Source organism: Pieris brassicae, chromosome 10 (genome assembly GCF_905147105.1).
Source record: "Pieris brassicae chromosome 10, ilPieBrab1.1, whole genome shotgun sequence".
NCBI lineage: Eukaryota > Metazoa > Arthropoda > Insecta > Lepidoptera > Pieridae > Pieris > Pieris brassicae.
In genome coordinates, this window is record NC_059674.1 from 4,585,370 (window position 1) to 4,608,784 (window position 23,415).

The 23,415-nt window shown below is 33.6% G+C and overlaps 1 protein-coding gene across 2 annotated transcripts; it reads right to left on the reverse strand.

Annotated features, from left to right (window-relative positions):
- Nucleotides 1–5,036: 5,036 nt before the first annotated feature.
- Nucleotides 5,037–22,720, reverse strand: LOC123715207 (monocarboxylate transporter 12). 2 transcript variants are annotated; one of them, XM_045670129.1, is made up of 17 exons: nt 22,503–22,720; nt 17,199–17,303; nt 16,258–16,383; nt 15,693–15,826; nt 13,419–13,609; nt 12,604–12,747; nt 11,838–12,020; nt 11,187–11,282; nt 10,453–10,595; nt 9,889–9,964; nt 9,464–9,590; nt 9,083–9,226; nt 8,150–8,292; nt 7,626–7,731; nt 6,881–6,954; nt 6,462–6,608; nt 5,037–6,162 (listed from the first exon to the last, which is right to left on the reverse strand). In XM_045670129.1, exons 1-17 carry the CDS (start codon nt 22,533–22,535, stop codon nt 6,038–6,040), a joined length of 2,097 nt encoding a protein of 698 aa, XP_045526085.1. In that variant the 5' UTR covers nt 22,536–22,720; the 3' UTR covers nt 5,037–6,037. The 2 variants fall into 2 exon arrangements, with proteins under 2 accessions (XP_045526085.1, XP_045526084.1); XM_045670128.1 differs by having other exon boundaries at nt 11,187–11,312.
- Between the last annotated feature and the right edge of the window lie 695 nt (nt 22,721–23,415).

Below are 23,415 nucleotides of genomic sequence, written 5' to 3' on the forward strand. Positions count from 1 at the left end.
TCTGGGGGAGGGGGGAATTGATGGGCTCCGGGAGTCTCACTCACCGCACGAAACGCGAGTACAATAAGATGAACCTATTGCATCACTTCACGCCGGTTTTCTGTGAGACAGTGGTACTGCCCCGGTCGTGCCTGCCCGATTGGCTGAAGCCCGAAAGCAACAGCATGGCACTCCCACTAGGAGCATGGCACTCCCACTAGGGCATGGCACTCCCACTAGGGGGTAGACTGTAGACTAACAATACATCTTATTGATATATTGTTAGTCTTCCTGTTTTTTTAATATTATATATTGCCGAGACAAAGTACGATACATTACAGAATTAGTGTGGAGTTTTTGACCAGTGCTTCCAGCAAGTTATGATCAGAGGGAGCCGGCCAGTTGTTAAGCTTTTGAGACTTCAAATTCAAGTCATTCAAATTGCTATTTAAGTTGGGTGTTGTTGTTGTACAGCCAAAATTAAAAAAAAATGGTAATTATTTTCGGGGTTTTTGTAACGAGTTACTTAAATTATATGTATCGACGACAACATACATTGCAACCGTAAAGATTTACATATATATAACATTTCTACCTTAGCCACTGGGCCAGTCAGAGAAGGAGCATCTTCTTTGTAAAATATGTGTATAATATAGTACAATTGTTACTATGTATAAGTACCTACTTGTCTAGAAGCACTGGTTTCTGTATATACATATGTATTTGTACTGTACATACGTAATTTATGTCAAAAATTTAATTTCATTATCATGTTTGTGTAGACAATCAGTTTTGTTTCAGATGTCCAATCACTGTTTACCATCGTTGTATAATTATTGTTAATTAAAGTGTGTTCTTAGCTTTATACCTTCAAAGTTAACAAATATATAGATTTTATAAAGCAGAATAGTTATTGTTTTCAAATAATATTTTCATCCAAATCTGTCACACACGGTAAACTATTTCTATATATAAACTCCTTATTAAATCTAAATTAATTGCCCTCATTTAACGTTTTTTCCATCTGTTTGTGTTTATGACTGTTTCATTTTTAATATTAATATATTGAAGTCTTATAATTTAACCTACAACTACATTTCTAAAAGAAACCGTTACTTCAACTAATTCGTTCGATACGCTTCGGCCCGCACTATTGAACTTTTGTTCAATTTAGTAATGAACATAAATGATAACTTTATCTGAACAATAAATATCCTGAAACTATTTAACTAGATAATAAAGCAAGATACTATTAAGACAGACTACTTTTTCGTCACACATGCAAAGAGCACATCTATAATATTATTATACATATATTACGAAGAATACGACTAACGAATAAAAATATACAAAGACTAAGAATACGTCATACTGAAAATATGTACAACCTAATAACATATCATTATTACATGCAATTTTTAAAAATGTGATTTGATAAAGCTTTACGACAGTATTAATAAATAGGCGTTAAACCCTATCAATAAACTAGATTCATTAACTAGTAATGTAAGAATATAACTATATTGATAGTCTTCCCGGTAGTATGACACTATGAAATTAATAGCGATCCCGATGTCAATGATTTGTTTTAGTAGCGAGGGATCCTAACAAATCGGAATAGGACTCAGAAACGAGACTTGAATTATGTAATTAATTTATTTGTAAATACTTTAATAATTATGAATTATGAACCCCTTGTGCCAAAATCCAATATATTTTTGACGTACGGGAGTCAGATTTACTTTCATCGTTCTAAAGTACCATTCAGAAAGCTATATTCGAAATTATAAACAAAAACGTCAACCCGTATCACTACTAGAAGTAACTTAGTCTCAGCGCTGGTTTAAGTTAAGTCTGTCTTTATTTATAGACTTACTACACTTGAACAAACACATATTTTAAAACTACTGTTTATTATACAGTATAAAAAGCTTTACCTTAGTCTTAAACATCACTTAATCAGTAAATAATTTACTGATTGTTGTTATACAAGATGTTTAGAAAAAGAACGTTTTTTCTTCTTCACGTAAAATAAAAAATGAACTACTATTCTAAACTACTATCGAGGTCTAAACATATTTTATACTATGGTTACCATTACTATACGTGTTTCAAAACCTATTTACCATTGTGAAATAATGTATATCTATGCTCTAGACATTACGAGTATGTAGGTTGGTAAAACATCTACATGTACATGTACTATTATAAATAAAATACATTAGAGTATTGTCATTAAATAAATTCAAACCAAAATTTAACGAAGATTTAAATGATCGTAATCCTTGGGATTGATTTGCTCAAGTTCAAACAATTTGTATGACTCAAAACTTAGCGATTAAAGAGTGGCGGAGAGTTTCTTGCCAGTTCTTCTTTCCCGCTCTACGCCATTGACTTGCGAACTGGTAGTAAAGGTAAATTTACAATTAATTTCACTTCCTTTCTGACGTTCATAAGTGTACTTCTTCATCTATATGAATAGAGTTATTTTGAGTTTGATTTTATACATGTTCCGAATAATTATTTCTGATACCCGAAATAATGGACTAAGGAAGATGTATACAATGTTATGGTGACAATACGACCTTAAATTAAACAGTCTGCTAGTAAATGTAGTAATTGGTTAACAAACTTTAGCACGACGCGGCATTGTATCAGTGTCAGATGTTTTAGGATACACATACGCACGAGTCAGGCTTGGGAGTCAAGCCTTTGCCTAGTACGTTCTTCGCTTACGGATCTTCCGTTTAGTTACATCCGTGTTCTAAGATATCCATCTAACATATAAGTTTATATATCATTTACATGATCCTATTTAAAGTATTACAATTTTAGTGAAACTACGGTAAAACTAAAGGACTATACTAGCCGTTCCATTACTTGCTAAGAAATTATATTAATGAGAATAATATGTTTTTCACTGACAATACATTTAACGGGACACAATTATCAGTGTGGTGAGAACGTAAAGCGAAAGACATAACGCACTAAGTGATCGGTCGTGTCCTTCTTTATAAAAGACATGCGACTTTGTATCTGACCATGCATCTGTCTTTCCGTCTAACCATTCTCAATCAAACACAACGCGACATCGTATTTTCTTTTACTATATCACACCACTAGTTCATAATATGTGTTGGAACTACTAACACTAGATTTAGGTAAATACATACGATAGACATTACATTACATGTTTACCGTGTGTGACATTTAAGATTAACGTCTTTTACCTGAATCTAACAAACTCTGAAACGCTAATGTTGAATACTACGTATTTAATTTTTATAAAATGAGAAATTAGATTTGTAGAAAAGACAGCGAAAGCGCAGGAGGCACACTTGATCTATATTTATTCTACTGCTCAAGTACATTGTACACTTTAAGATTCAGAAACTAGACTTACCGTATGTCAAAATCTAATAGATCTTTGACGTACGGGAGTCAGAATCTCACACTGTCAGAAGGTAAGTTAAGCGAGCCCTTTGCCAGCCTTTTATGATTACGTTCTTTTCTTCTTTTTTTTAATGAAGGCTGTGGCTGAAGACTGAGGCTCACCTGATGTAAAGCGATCCTCTCTATGGACACACACATAGCCAGAAGGTTCACAGCTGCGTTGCTGGCCTTGGTAGAATTGGTACACTCCTTTCTCAATGGCCCCTACGTCGAAGTGGATTGGAGTTACGTACGAAGCTAATATTTTTATATAAATGACTGAAATGCTTTTTAGTATTAGGTACTTTATATAAATTACAAACATTATTCATATGAATGGAAATAAGTGTCTGAAACCTTAGGCATTAGCTAAGAACACTATTAAATATTATAACACATAAAAATATACTTTTATCGGAATAGTGTGTTATTTTTACTGTTTGACGATATTTAACTTACGGGTGATTAAGACTAATTGACTGTTGCTCTCAACCATACATTTAAAAAAGGACTAATTGTAATGCACTGAAAACTGATTTAGTCTATAAAATAGATGTTTTAAATCTGTTCAAAGTCTGGACATTATCAAAAAGTCTTTTAAATTATGAAGTATGAGAAGAATTGTAATGTCAGGTGGAGAGCACGAAGCGTGAACCAGCCATATAAAACTCTAAGAGTTCTTCGCATTATATATAAAACAAAAAACAATATTTCTTTGAAAATAACTGTAGAAATTTGAACATCTGGCGATATCCTTATATAGACATTTGTAAAATTCGAGTAAATCTTTTTTAGTTTTGTCGAGATGCACATTAGAAGTAACATTACTGATTATAGTTTACATGATTACATGATAACACAAACAAAAAAGATTTGCGGCAATAATTAATACCAGATAGCTAAAATCACATCAACTATTTTGATAATCTAAATAAATACTTACAGTTAATAAATAAGCAATACACCTTGTGTATTGTGTTGTACAAATCAATAAGTCATAGGACATATCGCAAACCGTTAAACAGAACATTTGTGGAATGCTTATAATTGCAATAATGATAAGAGTATAAGCTCTTAAGAGTTAAGAACCAGAAATGAAACATAACGCTAAGTTTGAGTCCCGTACGTCAAAAAAGGATTGGATTTGATGTACGAATGATATACGGATACTTAGCGCTAAGCGTCGCCTCTGAATCCAATTCTGGACATTGATAGTTACGTTTCTAGAAATGTTAACAAGACACAGGTTTTGAATATCAATACTCTCGAAAAAACATTTGCTTTTAAAATCATTTTCAGTCAACAGAAGGCGCAAAATTTTACTATCTAAATATGTTTCCAATAGTATCAGCCGTCAATAATATTTTCTGAGACCACAAATATCAAATTAAAATACAATGACATAAGCTTCACATCTATATATTTCAATACCTACGTAATTCTAACGCTATAGATTAATGACTGATCTCAAACTAAATTCAGTCAGTATTTATTTACACACATAATACTTCGCAGCGCGGATCTTGAGTTTTGGTTAACACGCCAATATTATGCACAGAACACATTTGATACAATTTCAGCATTGGTATATATTTTATATGAAAAAAAAAACAATAGCTCAAAGCTCAAGATTCGTACCGATGTACATATATAACATACATTCAGGGGTCAACTTGAAAACATTCTGTTAGTAGTGTAGGTTATGAGCATTTAATGTAAAACCGAAGATCGAGTCAGTATAATTATTTAAAAAAATCAGATAATTGTATTGTTCTGAACCCAAACAATTGATAAGTGAATGTGTTTTATAAGTAGGTAATCGAAGGATAGGTGAATATGGAAATTATCGTTGGATCGAAACGTCTTGAGACAATAAAAATGTGTAACAAACAAATTTCACGCCAATCCTTTAAAAAGATTTAGCATTTGTATAAATTAAGAGAGTGAAGTTTGATGGATTGTTTACTTACTTTTACACATCGACATATAATTTTAACGTTGATACCTTAACTCTAAGAGTAAAATTCACAGACAACTTAGTGACTAAAGTGACAGAGAACTCATTGTCACATTGATGACATATGTCAGACAAGTATCAGACTTTGACATGTCCTCGAATCTTACGTCATATGTCGGCTAAACCAATATTAATTTAGCTCGACATGATTGATAATTTTTAGCAATATAATAAGTGTTTGTCAATATAATCATTATAAAGCAAATATTTAACTGTTACTAAAAGCAGTCTCTAAACAGTTAAAGCTTCTTGCCTAAAGTAATAAAAACTAGGGTTAATTAAGGTTAATACAAAGTTTAACAAAACAGTAAAAGTTTGGATAAGTGGTTTGAGATGAACAAATCAAATAATTTCTGTAAAACACATACTTTTATATAATCGCATTAATAACCGCACGTGAATATATAAATATATATAAAACCTGATAGATTCACGACCTTTGAGGGTTAACGACCCTTAATATGTTTCTTACATCGGCCATAATTTTTAATACATTATAACTCGTTATTGAGTTGGATATTCCATATAACGATATAACTTATAGTATGGGAACATATTATATTTTAGTTACCCGTGGCACATTTTAACACCAAAATTGTAAATGGTCGTTCATTCTTTCTCTTTATTTTTCGTGGCAATGTGAAAGGCTATGACAGGAATAGAACCTAGGACCATGCAGGATCCCATTCCGTAGAAGCAGCATGAGTAACCGCCTGTAACGTCACGTATCAAGCCTGAAAAACAATTATTATTTTAGTCGTGTAAGAAACCACATAAAATGCTTATATAAGTAAAAATTGTTATACATGAGTATGAGATTGCTGCATAACGAATTTGGTTTTCGTTTCTTTACGTCTTAAACATGCATTAATGATGTTCTATAGATCTGTTATTTAAGGAACATTTACTCATATATGGATACAGTATTATTCGAGCATCCGATTGTTTGATTACTCATCTCCCCGAACCTTACAGGTAACTGTAAAAATGACGCTAATAGTAGGGAAAAGAATATATTTAAACTAAAAAATACCAGCAGTCGGTGGTACAGATACAGCAGCTAAACTCTGGAACATCCTGACGAGACCGTATGAAGAGGCGATTCGAGCTGTTCCAAATGCATCAGCTAGTAATACAGGTACAAGGAGGAACCAGCAACCCAAACATAGTCCATAAGCACCTGAAAATGTGATTAAGTATAATGTATAGATTAGTATTCATTTCGGTATAATCTTTAATAAGTGTCTGTGATTATCATTTTAAATAATATTGTATCTATATTTACTATGAAAAGCCTCTAAAATTATGTTTTGTTATTGTTAGGTGATTAAATGTTACAGATAAAATACGGATAACTTCGCGCTATGTCTCGTTTCTAAGTCTCGAAGTTTATAAAAAAAATACAGTGAAACAAAGCAAAACTTTAAAAATCTTTAAGTTTTTCAGACTTACCAGATGCAATTGCTAATGCCCACCAAGAAGTCAAACTAGGAAGCGTCAGTACCGCCACACCGGCCACGATGATGCTGTAAAAAGAGATGAACCATAAAACCTACTTTCAAGGGGGAGATGATTAATTTTTTATAAATGTTCCTTTTATTATGATAAATAAATAAAACATGTTTATTCTGGAATATAAGATACAAGTATCACTTATTCGTCATCATTAAAATTTAATCTATAAACATCTCTACTCATCGACAAAAAAGATAGAAGGCCTTAAAAAAAGCCTGCGTTAAAAACTCTCGCACTTGTCCCAGGCCCTTTTATCAACTAGATAATCGTCATGTTTATAGTAGGGCTTTTTACACAGCTTGTCTTTAATACTTTTCTTAAATTTATGACTGATTATGCAGTGTGTATAATTAATCAATCTGAATGCACCATTTCCTGTGCAAATAAAGGATTTATTATTAAAATATACTGATGAGGGCCGGCTCCATTGATGACCGGTTTGTGTTGGTCTATGTTCTTCATTCGCAAACGATGTATGTATATTAAGAAATCGAACAAAACTAGTACGCTCCTATATTCACTTTGTGCTGATATTTGCAGTAAAATATACAGTGTAACAGGAATCTATTGTAATTTTTTATTGTTAGAAATTTTTCGTGCCATACTTTATCTCGAAACCCGTCAGTGTCATTAGATATTAGACGTGGTTATTTTAATGTTTAAAGATGTTTTATTATATTACCTTAAAATGTATGCTTTTCGTCTGCAAAATAGATGTAAGTCACACAGCCATCCCAGTCCTAATCTGCCACACAGATCTAATACGGCGCTGATGGCTACAAGGCGACCTGAGAAACGTAATATATATTACATACGGTCAAAAAGGTAATTATTTTAAGCAAAACAATATTTAAAATAATTTCTAGTATCAAAACTATTGATTCTATATTATATAAACGCATGGTTACCGTTAAACTGTAACAAATTTTGGCAAGAAAAAGTTAACTTAGTTCAACAGCGCTTACAAAACAGATCTACTGCATGTGTCTATGTCTATGTATCGACTTTTCGCCAGTAGCATCTTCTAAAAATAATTGCCAATATACCAGGCTGGCGCACTTTACTTTACTTTATTTGCATTAAGATATTTAACAATCAGGTTGATTTCCCCAACCTTTTTATTATAGATTTCGTGTACCCTCTAGATACCCCATGCATCATCTGATAGATAGAGATTGAGAATTCTGATAAACGAGCTATATTTACCTGCTGCAGCCTTACTATGTCCCACGGCCACGGTATAAGCTGGTAAGTAGTATAACGCGTAAGGAGAACCACAGGACATAAGTGCTACTGACGTACACAGGAGGCCGAAGCGCCAGGACTTCAGTAAGGAAACGTCCAAATATCTGAATAAAAAATTAATATATAAACAAAATATATGATACATTTGCCTTTGGAGTAGAGACTCTTGAGCCGTGGAGTTCAAGTGCACAGGCGCTAATTAAAGATTTAAGTTGGTGCCTGGTAGAGAGTACCGGTGACGCCAGAGCTTTTCTCGCTCGACGAGTAAGTATCCCAATACAGGGACCAAACATTTTAAATATGTATTAATTGCCTATTTAATAATTATCATTGCTAATTATTATTAGTATATATAAACATGCGTTTGAAAAGACGTTTTGTCATCAAATATTTTATTTCTAAATAATATATATAAAACAATGGCGTTACAATGGTCTCAAATTGGTCAATTCTTTGATATTTTTATAGACAAGTAGGTGATCAGCTCGCTTTATGTATATAATTTTTGCGTGTTAAACATGCCAGTATCTTGACGAGATTTGCCTTCACCTAGGTAAGGTGTCCAACAAGCCTAAATACAATTTGAAAATATGTATAAAAACAGATGAGAGCTTGCATCCCTTAGCAAGAACAATAATAATAATGTATATAACATTTTGTACCCTATCGTAATAGAAATCTATGGTTATATTATGTATAAACGCTTCGTATTTGTCACTTAACGAGAGTATGATATAGAAAAACTTTTGAGTTAACTTTTGCCTGTTGGAAATCATCACGGAACAGATACATAAATCTGAGGCCCAGACCTAAAAGGTTGTAGCGCCATTGGTACATATATATAACTGATTTAGTCGTTTGTTATTGATTGAAAAAATAATTCTCTTGTATTACCTTGATATTGTGGCGACACATCCCTTTTCTATTACCTCTTCCATTTCTTCTTTCTTCTCTTCTTCGTCCTTCTTTAATACCTCCGGTTCCTGAACTTTATTAGGGATTATCCGACTTGGCAAAGGTGGCTTTATATATAGCGATCTGTAATAACAAATATTTCACAAAATCATTAAAATATAAAAAGTCCATTGGTGCACCGAGGATCGAACCTTCGACTTCAGGGATGAGAATCGCACGCTGAAACCACTGTTCATGTACACGTAATGCCATTAAGAATGCCAAATGCCTCTGTCAATGTTTTAGCCATTTCTGATAACCCATACATTTGTATATCTAAAGCTGGAGACTTCAATAAGTTATTAAGGGAAATCTTCTTACCTGCTAATCTTCCTTCGACTCGCTTTATAAACACATGTGCTGTCTGTGGATAGATCTTCCACGGAGTGCAGGATTGACGACGAACGTGTTGGACGCAAACGCAGACGGGCAACTTCACGGGGCAAGCCTGGGAATAAGGTTGTTTTCAAAGCATACTTTGACTTTTAATTGGTGTGGTAAATCTTTTACATTATTTATTAATTTAATTGTAATCATATTTTAATACTAACCAGTAACCACACGTTAGCAATCTCAATTGTAATCATTATTAAAGTTCCTTTTTATCCCAACTGGGCTGTGGTACGGTTATATTATACGTATATTGTTATTTTATTAAGGTTTAATTTAAAACCAAAGAACTTCTGACATGTACTTCTGTACATGTTGTACATGAACTTCTGTACTTGACCAATGAAAGTACATACCAACAACTCCTAAAACGTCCATCCCTTCGGAATCTTCTGAATCAGACATCTGACAAGGCAGAGGTGGCCGCGCTACCTGTACCATTAAATGTTCTGTTAAAATTATTTCACAATATAACTTTAAAAACTACGAAATGTGTGAGTTACCCATATATAATTTCAGTGTGTTACGCTTTACTTTATGCAAATTGTTGACGAGGAACTTTTTTTGCATTCAAATCCTGGTCCGAAAGTTAGATGCATTCTAGAAATGATACGTTTAAAGTTAAGTTTTTGGTAGTCGAGTTTTCTTTAGAATGACCTGCGATACGTTTCATACTCAAAGCAAAATGTTCCATATTGGTATGTACAAAAAGCTGGGCTAAGTAAAATCACAGTAAGGAGTAACGAAGTTCGCGGGGGTAGCCATTTTATTTATAAAAATCACAATCCTGTCCTAACAGATGACCTTAATTCGCGATTATCTTATGACGAAACTATCGAATCGCTGTCTGGTAAAATGACTCCGTCAGTACGACAATTAAAGATTAGATATAAGTATATAACTATAATAAGAAGTTTTACCTCAATCAAACTTGGGTGCATAATTTCAGTGAAGAAAGTTCGTTTGTCATCGTTGAGTAGAGCATTTTTCTGGTTCATAGATATTTCGCTCTCTGGTTGGAAAAGATTCTGTAGTTTGTTGTCCTTCGCTGGTAGAGCTTTACCTTTAACCATAGAATAATTATAAATAAGTAACACTCAACATACCATATTATGTGTCTAAGCTCTAAGTAATTGTGGTTCGGGTGTCAAATTGTGCATACTCGACATATGAAGACCGAGGGACATTTTAGCATAAGTCACAGCAATGTAAGTAAGCAAACGTGAGGATCATCGCGCTGTCACACTTTGAAATTAAATTATAAGTTTTATTTTAACAAAATTAGTTTATGGAAAGTGAGTTTTTGAAGTGAAACTTCTTTATCGGCGTTGGAGAAGAATTACCGTCACATTTTTCGGTTACGCGTCACATTTATCCGTTACGCGCCATCTTTTTCTTGTTAGGGACATGGTTGATTCAAAGAGATTCGAAGAATAACGATAACAATGATCGTAATAATTCTATTACAATTAATGAAATTCTTCAATAATCTTAGTCGTAATAATGTAAAATGAAATAATTGTATTATTTGTGTACATAGATCATTTTTCCAAAAATAGGGTCATAAAGAAGTTTCACTTCTTACGTTGGTACACTAGTACACGTACATTTACATTACTTGGAAGTAGCTTCTAAAAATTCACTTAAATCTTACCATCTTGTATGTCATTAAGAAGCGTGGTATTCTCAGTCGTTGTTGTGGTTACTGGTGTGTTGGACCTTATCGTGGGAGGTGGACGATAAAGCGTAGCTGCCACACACACATGTAACATGCCGCCACCTAAAGAACATCAGTTTATTGCAATATATACGAGATGGTGACGATATTTTTCACCACCTCCTGGAGGGTAAAGACCCAAAGAGCACATTATTTTGGAAAAAGTTTAGTTTTCTCCAGTATACGGATGTCTCCTTCAGATGTCGTGGAAAATTCATTTTGTTATGTCACAAATGTTATTTGGTTCGGTAGAATATAGAATGAAAGCAGAAGAAACCACTGACCAATATTGTACCAGCTAACACTGTAAATTTTGTTCACTCAGGCTCTCTTCGCTCCACGTTCGTGGTTATACCACGAGATATATATAGCCAGATGTAGGCACTCTCCTCAGCATTATAAGCATAGCATTTTGCATTAATGACGTAAATAGCATAAATCCATGATTAATTGTTATAGGCGTACAACGATCCTAATTTTACACAGAGTGATTTCAGCAAATAAATGCCGCGTTTATTGAGCCATAAGATCAGTGAAACACATGTGCCTTACCCTACTTCTGGTTTGGCACTTATTAAGGTTACTTACCTAATAATAAAACAGTTCCATGCAGCCCATACACACCCACCAGTTTCTCTATCAACATCGGAAAAACGAAGCTTCCAGCAGCTGTGCCACTCACACATATGCCGTTTGCCAATGCTCTGTGTTTGTCGAAATATTGTGATACTATTACTATGCCAGGAGTAGTAGATAATCCACCTCCGATACCTGAAAGTTATGAATAGGGTTTTAATACGTAAAAAAACGAAGTCTATTTAATTAAAGGTATTATAAACATTTCACTTGAATTAAAGTTATTAGTACAAAGGTATCATATAATTTGAAACTTCGATCTATGTTAATAATTTTATATCCGTATTTAATTCCTAAGAAGAATTCCTAAGAATTATACATTAACCAAATACATAAATATCAGTTTTTGTGACACGTGATACCAAAATCAGCGCTATGGATTTTAGTACAACATTAAAATTGGATTAGTCGATAGATCAGTTTGTATCGAGTATCTCCGCTGGTCTTTGCGTAGTGCAACCATATCAGATCAAAATATCATTTATGCGTGTAGGTAACTTAATGTGCACTCATGAACGTTAGTTAAAAATAATGCTTCTTATAGATATAGTTTATATTTACTGGCAGTTCTCAAATCAAGAGCGTAGAACGGACGAAAAGAACTGGCAATGAACTTATCGTCACTCTTTACGCCAAGGTTATTTACAAAACAGATGACTATAAGACAACCTTTTTCGAAGAAGATCTAAAATGAAGATGTCCCTGAAATTAGCCTTACCAGTCATAACACCAAAACTGAGTAGAAGATGCAGCAATCCAGTACTGAAGAAAGAGAGAGCGAGGCCAGTTGCACAGAACAGTCCGCCTATGAAGACGACCAGACGACAGGAGTACTTTTCACAAAGGGCTGATGATAAAGGAGCTGTAAAAATGTATATGTGGTACAAATTTCAATTGAGTTTTACGCTTAAGTTTTTGGAATTTGTAGTAGAAGGAATGTGGCTTCAAATTTTAGTTTTTGTAAATTGATGGATAGTAGGTTTGTTTGATCGCTTGGTCGATTTAGCCCAAAAAAATGTGTATTTATTATTTATTTTATAGAACAGGGGCAAACGGCCAGGAGGTGAGCCTGATGTTACCGCCGCCCGTTGACACTCTCAATACCATGGTGCTCGTGAGTGCACCTCACGGCTTTTTAAAGAATTAAAATGCTCTTTTCTTGAGGGTCCCTAAGTTGAATTATATGATTTTATATCAGAGAACTACTCATAGTAGATAGATAGAATTCAGCATGGAACAGTCAAAAACTTTGAGAACCATTCTCGCTGGTCATTCGCAACCAAAGCTCTCACTATTAGAAGTTATAGAGTAAGGATAAGGACCAGATAGTAATATTCTCAAAAGTATTATTTTAAAGTGCTATGTCAAATTGTTGTGAATTTATTGAATCTTCTTCGTCATCCCGTTTGTTTAGCTTCTCATACACTTGCTCAAAACTCTCCTATCTGTATCGCCAAATTTTAGGAATTATCAATGTTTTAGATTCTATTATTTTTCTATTATATTTATTACCAAACACTATGTATTGCTTACCTAACGCCAAGCACAAAGTGGACAGTGCAGCTGGTATCCAAGAAGCGACACTCTCAGAGGAATCTGGGAAAGTTTCCATAATCTCCACATAAAGGACTCCATAGGACTTGAATAGTCCAGCCACCCAGAACTGCACCATGAATGCACCAAATACCACCACCCAGCCGTAACCGCCGTCTGGTGGTGATGTGCTAAAAAAATTATTTATTTAAACCTACTATGTATATTTTTTATTACATGGATAATCAGCGAGACGGTACTGACAAAAGGTCACAATTCTTTAAACTGCTACCAATATCAAGCCAAAACTGATATTAGTTTTCAGTTGAGGATTCTTAGTCGATATTTAGCACCTTAGGTGTCTAGCCATATTACTACCGATAAGTTTTCTACATACATTATCGCTTTTGCGTAATTTTATTGTTGAAAAAGCTTCGTTCGCAGCCAAGAGACATGTTACTACACTACCGCTTATTCGACAGCGTAGCTTCGAGATGCTGTTCGTAGGACCTTATTCCGTCATATTGTCTCTGGATTAAATGTAGACCTCATGTTACATTTATAAACCTATTAAAAGTTAAAACTCACAGTTTTTTTTTTTAATTTACAATAGCAAGCTGCAATATGGACATAAGAATGCAAGCAACGTTAGAACAATTTTCGATATTAGTGAAATTTATGGACCTTACAAAGTTGCATAATATATAAATTGCATGTAAAATCAACTATGGTTTGTTTCATCTGCCCTCAAAATTTTTAAATAAGTAAAATATTTTGAACCTGTATAATCGCGATATACAATAATAAGTAACTCATTCTTTTATATTTCTAGTGATCTCACAACAACTCATCTGCAAAATGAAGAAGCAACATATTTAGTTAACGCTTTGTATAATAGAAATAGTGCTGCAGATTGAAAAATAAATAATGAAGAGATTAATTAGCAGTTGTTAAAGTCCAAGGAATTAAAAAAACGCACGCTCGCGCAAAACACTGAAATTAGTGTTTGATTAAAGCTTTGGGTTTGTTGTTTTTGAGGTATATAATATCAAACACTATCTGTGTGTATATAGTATAATGTCATCAAATAGGTCACGTTTTTTAGTGGTTTGATACTAGTTTGAATTTGTCTATGTTTATGTATACCCACAAAACCAATTTCAATTTAAGTTAAGTAGTCATTTATAAAAGTTGATTGTTTAAATCTATTTCTACTTTAAAAGTGACAATTGTAAAACAACAACAACAATGAAATAAAAATATTAATAAAGATTATTATTATTTTTAATTTGTTAAATTTTAACGATCTGCAATCAGCCTCTTGGCTTTTATCAGATTTTATGAAATGATGGCAATTAGGGAACGCAAATTCAAGAAAGAAAATTTCCCTCCGTAATTCGTAAGTTTCGCCCTTTACACCTACACCTATACACAGCCCGCCTTTTCCAAGAAGCCCGAAGCTAGGTTGACGTGTTGTTGAAGTCTTCTTTTGTATTATTCGGTTGATCTTTTAATGTATTCCTCGAAAGTGGCAATTCCCAAATATTTATGGACTGCAGCATTTCGTCTTAACCACGGCGCACCGTTCATATTTCGCAGTGTTTTGTTTTGTAGTCGCTGCAGGATTTCGATATTAGAGCGGCTAGCTATCCCCCAGAGCTGTATGTATATGCAGCCTCATAGGATGATATTGGTTTTATTACAGTTTTATGAAATGTTTATTTTTCCGACTGAGTGCGGCATCTCTACCTAATATCAAGTTCATGCTACGACGCCTACCAATAGCATGCTCTTTCTAGGCGTTTATATAGTCTTGCCATGTCAAACGTTTTTCCAGGTGCATGCCCAAATATTTCGCTGTATTCAGCCACATCGAGCGATCTTCAGCTATTTTAGCGTGTTGTATGTGGGCATATGAATGGTGTCAGCATATGTCTAATGTTTCCCTTTATTATAACAGCATGAGATGTTCCATCTGGATCTGGAGATATCATTTTTATTATTCTTTGGTCGATCAAATGCGTTATAGTGACCAGTAGATTATCTAATTTATTGTAATTTATAAAAACTTCTTCACTTCTTGCTTTTTTGGGAGTAAGCCATTTATGTTCCATGTTACATATAATACGTCGTACACCTCAAACCGAAAGTTTTTGATTAACCCTTTCATACTTTAAAGTTGTTTTTACCTAGACGTAAAAATATTCATTTTATTTTAGTTGTAACTCGAGGATATTTTTTTTTAAAACCTTTAGATATCAATTCTCTACTCACTCTGTGCTATCGCTTTGCGGCCTCAGTTTTCTAGAAGCAGCTAGCAGCGGTCGTGCTGTGACGGACGACAGCGTAAGAAGAGAGTCTTCTTCTTGCTCCGTCGGCGACATCGCTGACAGGTAGGCGCCTACTTGCTGCAAGTTAAAAAAAATAAGTTTATGTCAAAAACGTATTTGATAATGACTCACCACAAAGTTTCGATTATGAAACCATAATATCATGATCGCCTACTTCTGATTATATGTACCAAATATGTGCCTACAAGAAATTGATTTACGCATACGCAATTACACTTAAATTTGACCACCAAGAAATTTGTCAAGCAGCCATGAAACTGAAATTTTATTAACATTTGACACATTCTTATATACAAATATAAATTAACATTTTGTTAATGATTTCTGATATTATATCTTGCATACCAATATGAATTTTATTTTTAGTAAATTCTTATACAGAAAATATGATTTATAATCAGCTTAATTAAAGAAAGTTTATTTGAAAGCTCAACTCTAACCACTTTCTATTGAGATAAATAAGAATTATTTTTTAAGCATTTACTTACAGTAGCCAACGGCAGTTCTAAGAGTAGACTGACAGGTCGTTCCCTCTGTTCAATCCTCTCACTCTGTTCTGGAGGCGCAGATTGAATCGACAGTAAGGACCCTGCAGCCTCGGGAGACAGCACCGCCTGGGTACACCATGAACGTCATAACAACGTTAATACAACATTAATTATTCTTTTTTAAAAAGCTTTTTGGTCCCTTTTTAATGCATTACACAGTATGAGTAGAACGCATACGCACAACTTGAAACTATATTGTTACAATAATTGGTGGCGTTTATAAAGTTAATATGATATCAAAGCTCAATAATAGCGCACTCGCGAGTCGGCATTGGGAGTGTCCATGGGCAGCGGTATCACATAAGAGCCCTGTTCTAAAAAGAAAAACCTGCCATTAAATTTTTTTATCATAGTCACCAATTTCCCTTTAGAATAGTACATGTTAAATAACCGGGACGGTTATGAAAAGGTATAATTAATAAAGATAAACTTAGATCCAATACATTGTATTCGAAATATCATCGAGTTACAAGTTTGACAACGTGAATAAATATTATTTGTTTATATTAATAAATAACGATCTAAATTCCGGAACTGGTTGGCGGTCTAATGATGAGTTTCTGTAAGGAGACTACAGGCTAACATTGACATCCAAACAAAAATTGTATCGGATTTTGTCATACGGGAGTCATAGTTCGCGCTAAGTCTCGTCTCAGAATCTAAGTATTGATTATCACTGCAGGAACGTTGCTGTATATATGTACACAAGTGGTTACAGTATAGTGTAGGCAACATGACATGCAGGGAACAGACATGCTCAATGCTCATACGAAAATATTAATTAAAAATGTATAGAAATGACTACGGAAACACTAGTTTTATAGCTCTTAAAACATGATACAAGTGGGCCTTAGGGAAGAAATAATTTAAATATTGTATACCTCTGCAATGGCATCTCCTGGAAGATCGATGGAGCAGGACACTGGCGCTGTCGACGTTGGTGGTGCTGAAGACCCGAGGATATTGCCTTCCAGCTTGGATAACTCCTAAAAACATTTTTAATTTAAAAATTTACTACAAAAAATATGTTAACACGGCAGTACCAACTCGTTAAATAATTATTTATAATTGCAGACCACTTATCAACACATGATTCTAATGAAAACACAGCACAATTTCTATGTCGTTATCTCAATATCCAATATATCATAAGCTTGCAATTATGTAGTGTAAGTAGGAACTCATATGTTTCATCGTTATTATGACTGTTAACACATATAAAGTGAACTTGTTCACCGTGTACCTATAAGATGTATAATTTTAAGTAAGAAAAAAATTCTGAAAATGGTATTTATTTATTTATTACAGAAATACATACATTATCCTTACAGCCTATGCCAAAACAATATGTCGAGAAACATTAAATAATTAAAATATAATAAAATTCGTTTATAATATTAAACACATAATTTACACAATATCGCTACTGTGAATTCACTCCGCGAACATATAAATATATCGATAGTGTAGTTCTTGGAGTACACTTGGGTTGCGCATTTTCATTATGTAGTAGGCCAACTGTAAGTCCCGTCTGGTTTCCAATTTATTGAACCCTAAGACAAATAATGTTGGGTACAATAATGGAGTCGATGGTGTCGTGCAAATTTAGGTATATTCACGCTCATGATGTGATACTGCGATGTCCTGCCCCCTTTTTCCTTAAAGCTCGAGATGTTGTATTTTGAGTTCCTTTAACTCCGTTTGTGTGGACAGGCATACTTCCTGCATATGCTTAAGTGCCTTTGCTTGGTTATCCAATTGTTTTAGAACTTCAAATCTAAAATCCCGGAACTCCGACAATAAAATAAAATTGTATTATGGTCTCTCAAATGCCACGTGCTGCTTTTGGTTGGGCCGCTCTTTTTTTGTTTACGGTTTTTGAGTCCGAATATATTTCAATCGGAGATGTATCCTCCCTTTCTCCACCACAACCGAAGCAACTACGTCTAGACATTTTAAAATTATGAAATTTAAACTGAGAGAACACAAAAAACGCGTGCGTACTGAACGGATGACGATGAGGTGACGATGATGAGGATGAAATCGGTGTTACGATTCGAATAAATTACCTAGCCGTTGAATTCAAACCGTGTCTTAGAGTATATTTTTACTGATAATAAATCCAGTTATAAGCCAATAAAATAAATTGGTTAACGTTATATAATATTGAATCACTCACGAACAAGTGTTTAACTTAAACATGGAACTTAAAAGGCTTCATTGCGTGAAATGTTATATATATTGCGAAGTTTCTTAAAAAATCTTGAATGACTGATTTTTATATTACATGTGTTCGATGCTTAGCTATCGTGGCGGTTATCTGGAGTACTTGGACTAAGTTCAATGATATGCACCTCTAATACTAACTTTAAGGCTACTTCGAATCGATGACAATAATGGGCAAAACACGGTAGTATTGAATTTGGGTGCATTAGAAAATATTTTTATTGTAAGTATTTTTGATCTTTTGTTATCCTTCAATAATACTTTAAGCCCAAGGATGTGGCGGGACCCTTCCAATGACCAAGATGATTGTTAGTTTTGTGAGGTTTAATAAAAGAAACCCAATCATAATGGTTTTAATCTAGATAGTTCTACTCGATTATTACTAAAGCTTCTCCATGTACATACAATTTCACGAGTTAGTGTGATGTGATGAAAGGCGGACAACTGATTTTAACCCAGATCTGCCGAGCTCCAGCTCCATCAGGAAGAACTATGACTTCATTTGTCCAGAGACTTTGGTCTTTATAAAAAGTATGGTAGATTCTAGCTTCTCGATTAAAGCATAAAATAAATGTTATGACCCTAGAAGATTTCCATTCTATCGCAATCGAGAAACAAATAGTGATATTTCTGAAGAAGATCTTTTGATGTTCCTGGTTCATTGCAATGGGAGTATAATCCAAATGAATGACGTTTATTGATTCATCTAAACGTAGTCTAAAATGTGTGCTTTTACATCCAGGGATCCATAATACTGCCACCGTTGTATATCAAATTATTGTCAAAGATCTAAACAAAGATGGTGATTGTTTCAAATCCAATCATTTTTGATGGTTCACAATCAGAAGATTGATAAAGGTGAACACTGCTATTTACATGATATTGATTACGCCTGGAATGAATTTTGTGACTGCACCAAATTTTCTGGTAAACAAAAAGGATGAGTGCGATTCGGAGCATATTTAACTGATGTTATCACACTTCCAGCAGCTTGGTTTTAAAACGAGCTTCAAGTTACACTACGTCCACAGCAATTAGCAGCGTTTCTCTGAAAAACTTCATCATGACATTCGAACTATGGAGTAACGTACCGACCAACTTACCTACGGACCACTGGAATGCTCACATAATGACGGATTTATTGATGGAGTATTAAAAACAGCACTCTTTCGTTAAAATTATTTTAAACAATTTCTTCGTACAGTATAGCAGTTTTTCTAAAGACCCGCGTCTTAATTATGTTTTAAAAACTGAAGCTGATACAAACGAGCCTACGATCAACCAGGCTCCAGAAAATAAACCACTCCTTATATAGAAATTGTATTCGCTTTTACAACTAACTCCCAAACGAAATTAACGAATTATCACTAAATAATTTCAAAGCTCTCGTGAAACGTAAATTAATCAATAAAGCTTTTTATAAATATGACGAATATGTAATTGATCCTAATCCTTGGGATTGATTTGCTCCAGTTCAAACAATTTATACGACTCAAAACTTGGCGTATAAAAAGAGTGGCGGAGAGTTTCGTGCCAGTTCTTTTGCCCTCTCTATGCTCTTGACTTGCGAACTGGTAGTAAATGTAAAGTTATAAATAATTTAACTTCTTTTCTAACGTTCATAAGTGTACTTGTATATGAATAAAGTTATTTTGAGTGATCTATACAGTGTAGCTATATAGATCACTCAAAATAACTATCCTATATATAATAGTATCCACAATGTAGCTATAAAATATAGTAAGTGGCGTAACACAACCTTTAATATTATTTTAAAAAATCGGTTTCGTGTCTGATATCCTATATTTAGCGCCATAAGTCATATTTAAAAAAAATCTAATATCAAATGTAGAAACAAAACACTTGTTTACCGGACTGAAGTAAGTATAAGTTTATAATACATAGCTTCAATCTGTTAAAAAGGTGTTTTCTTTCAATGCTATGTTCTATAAAAGCTATGTTAACAAAAGACAATACTATATCAAATGTAATCAATTTTCAATGGCATCATACCGTTTTACTTCAACCAATGTGCAAATGTTAATAAAAATACTATAACTGCACAGACAGAGTTCAAACGCAAGACCCCACGGTTGACCCCTCAGGCATCTGTAACTTTCGGTTGGGTTGGATTTTAGAATTTTCACTTGGATGTTTCCAAATGATTTCTTTGTCCGTTCCGGCAAGCATGCGCCCATAGATACAAAAATCATTAAAAATTTAGAAATACGCCGCCCGTATTGGGGCTTGGGAGGGGGAAGGGTAGGGTTATCACCTCCAACCACTTCCACACGCCGGAAACAGTTCCCGCGCCTACGGATTAAAAATAATAATCTTGGTGTAGAAAGGACGAGTAACGTATCAGTTGACTGAATCGATGTTGTCATAAATGAAAAACTTGACCAAGATCTAGTTTACTTATTAAACATAAATATTCTTATGATAAATATTAATGTTACAGTTAATATTTAGTAAATAGTAAATTAATAGTGCTATATAAAACATCTACCGAGGAAGCACATTCACGTTAACTTGAAAGTAACGGATTGAATTTGTCTGAAGTGTAATTTCTGTCAAAATCTACATTCATAAAAGCGGTTTGCGTTTCGTTTCACATGTTTTGAAATACATGCTGCTTGAAAGATTATAATAATTGATAGGAATGTACGTTTCGTTTAACGAATTTCAATACAATTATATTAATTTTTTCATACTAGACGCAACTCCGGCAGTCAAAATTACTTGGAAGGGTTTCCAATCAGCGTCCCCTGAGATACCTACATAATCAGTATCATCAAATTCAGGCGACGCCTAAATCCAACCCCAAAAATCGGTCAATACATATATTTTCTATGATTATCGAACCAAAAATTATTTATTTTATAAAATTGAACCTCTTTTTGATGTTAACGCCTAGACGCCTAGAATTGCTGCAATAGTCTAGATAAAATAGTTGACCTAGGTCACGTAAAATCGATAGCATGATATGGAAAATTGTTCCGTATCCGCCTGTGCGGGACAAATAGCTATGTTATAAACGTGTAAAATGTCACCGGTAGCGATATCAAAAAAGATAGGTTTCTTTGTATATATTTGAAAGATTTTCTTTGTTTGTCCAGCTTCAAAACTAAAACTCATTATTAACAGTTTGAGTTGACTGTAAATTACAACGAAATCGATTTAAAAGTTTTTGGATATATAGATAAATAATGACAGGTATTTGAAGACAATGTAATAATAGCATTTATTTCCAAAACATAATTATAATAGATTACAAGTTTCATTGATTTTGAATTGAAGAAAAAAAACTAAAAAACTTGAAGACTAACCCAAGCAAAATTGCATATCGAAGCTTACAATTAATTTGTGTTATAGTATACATTTGTTTCATTCAGTAAAATTCAAAAACTATTATATACCGGGAATTTATTTATTTTATATTAATTTATATAATACTTATTAATTTATTTAATAATGGACATGCTACAGTCATGAAGTTCTGTATTTGATACCCCGTACAAGATAATCGCCATAGATGTACTGTTCAGAGGACTGATCATCTTGCCTTGTCGAAAAAACTGATGCGAGACTGTTAAATCAGAATGTCTAAAAAAATCATCATAAAAGGTATAAGTATAAGACTAGAAAACCAGGATGAATGACACGTATTATGTAACGAGGATGGTTTCCTGTCAAAATAGAAAAAAATCGAATACTTGCGCTAATTTGTACATTAAAACCTCATTTCACTAATCAACCAATAAACTAATTTTGATTTATTCTATATACACGAATTATATACATGATTTGTAGAATAAATAGAAAAACTAGTCCAAATATCTATAATATGATGATATAGAAAAATAAAGAATTTTCTATCTGTATTTTAAAATAACCGCAATTTGAATTGAATTTTTGGATACACAATGCAGAGTTGATCATTTATTTCATACACATACCTTGTTGTATATAAATTCCCTTGGCAAAGACATTTTTTAATGTCCGGCGGTGCTGGCGTCACAGTAAAATGATCCTCCGATTCCGTCGATTCTAATCTTGGCCCATTTACGGCAAAAACCGTATAATACATTGGTTTGTTCAAAATTTCACTTTCAATACAATAATATCACAAATGTATTGTATTAAAAAAATTACGGACGCATTATATAAATGTGTATAAAAGTGTATACGCGAGACAGAGTTTGGATAAAGACTGAGACACGCGTGCGCTTGGAAAATCGATAACTGACATAGGAAGTACTTTTCACCCGATGCAAAATGTTTGAGGTGTCTGTGGCCTTTTCGATGAACCATCGACGGATTCAAGGCCGTTTAAGAGTTGGTTTAGATGCATTTCATCGTATCTGCTATCTGCAAATGACTAGTCTAGTCAAGAATTCTAAAGATCTTTAATCCGGATTAATGAAAAATATGTTATGTTTGTTTAACAGGCAATCTCTATTTCAAAAGTTAATCCATAATCACACCACATAATCAGTAAAAAATCTTGAAACGTTGAGATATATATAACATATAAAATAGGTTATACATTTTCTTTAAATAAGTAGTAGATCCATACATCAAAGAACGCATTGAGCTATCTTCCAAATAGTATTTCTTTCTATTTTCCCTTTAATTTTTCTAAATTACAGTCATTTATTGGAATTAAACACAGATATATAGTATTTACAATATTCATTAAGTACAGTCATAATAATAATTAAAATGGATAAATTGAAAATTAAAACGAATTGGTCCCTGTGCCATCTATCATATTGAATTTAACGTATCGGTTTACGGGACGGTAAAGCTAGGGCACGCCTGTCTACGACCAATTTGTATAGGCGATGTCTCTAGATGATACGATTTATT

Excerpts from the sequence above, each read along its gene's own strand:
- LOC123715207 (XM_045670128.1), bottom strand. The coding sequence starts at position 22,535 with ATGTCTTTGCCAAGGGAATTTATATACAACAAG. Across the intron at positions 15,827-16,257 it reads TAGAACTGCCGTTGGCTACT|CAAGTAGGCGCCTACCTGTC; the intron begins GTAAGTAAATGC and ends TTTAACTTGCAG. Across the intron at positions 7,732-8,149 it reads ACATAGTAAGGCTGCAGCAG|GTCGCCTTGTAGCCATCAGC; the intron begins GTAAATATAGCT and ends TACGTTTCTCAG.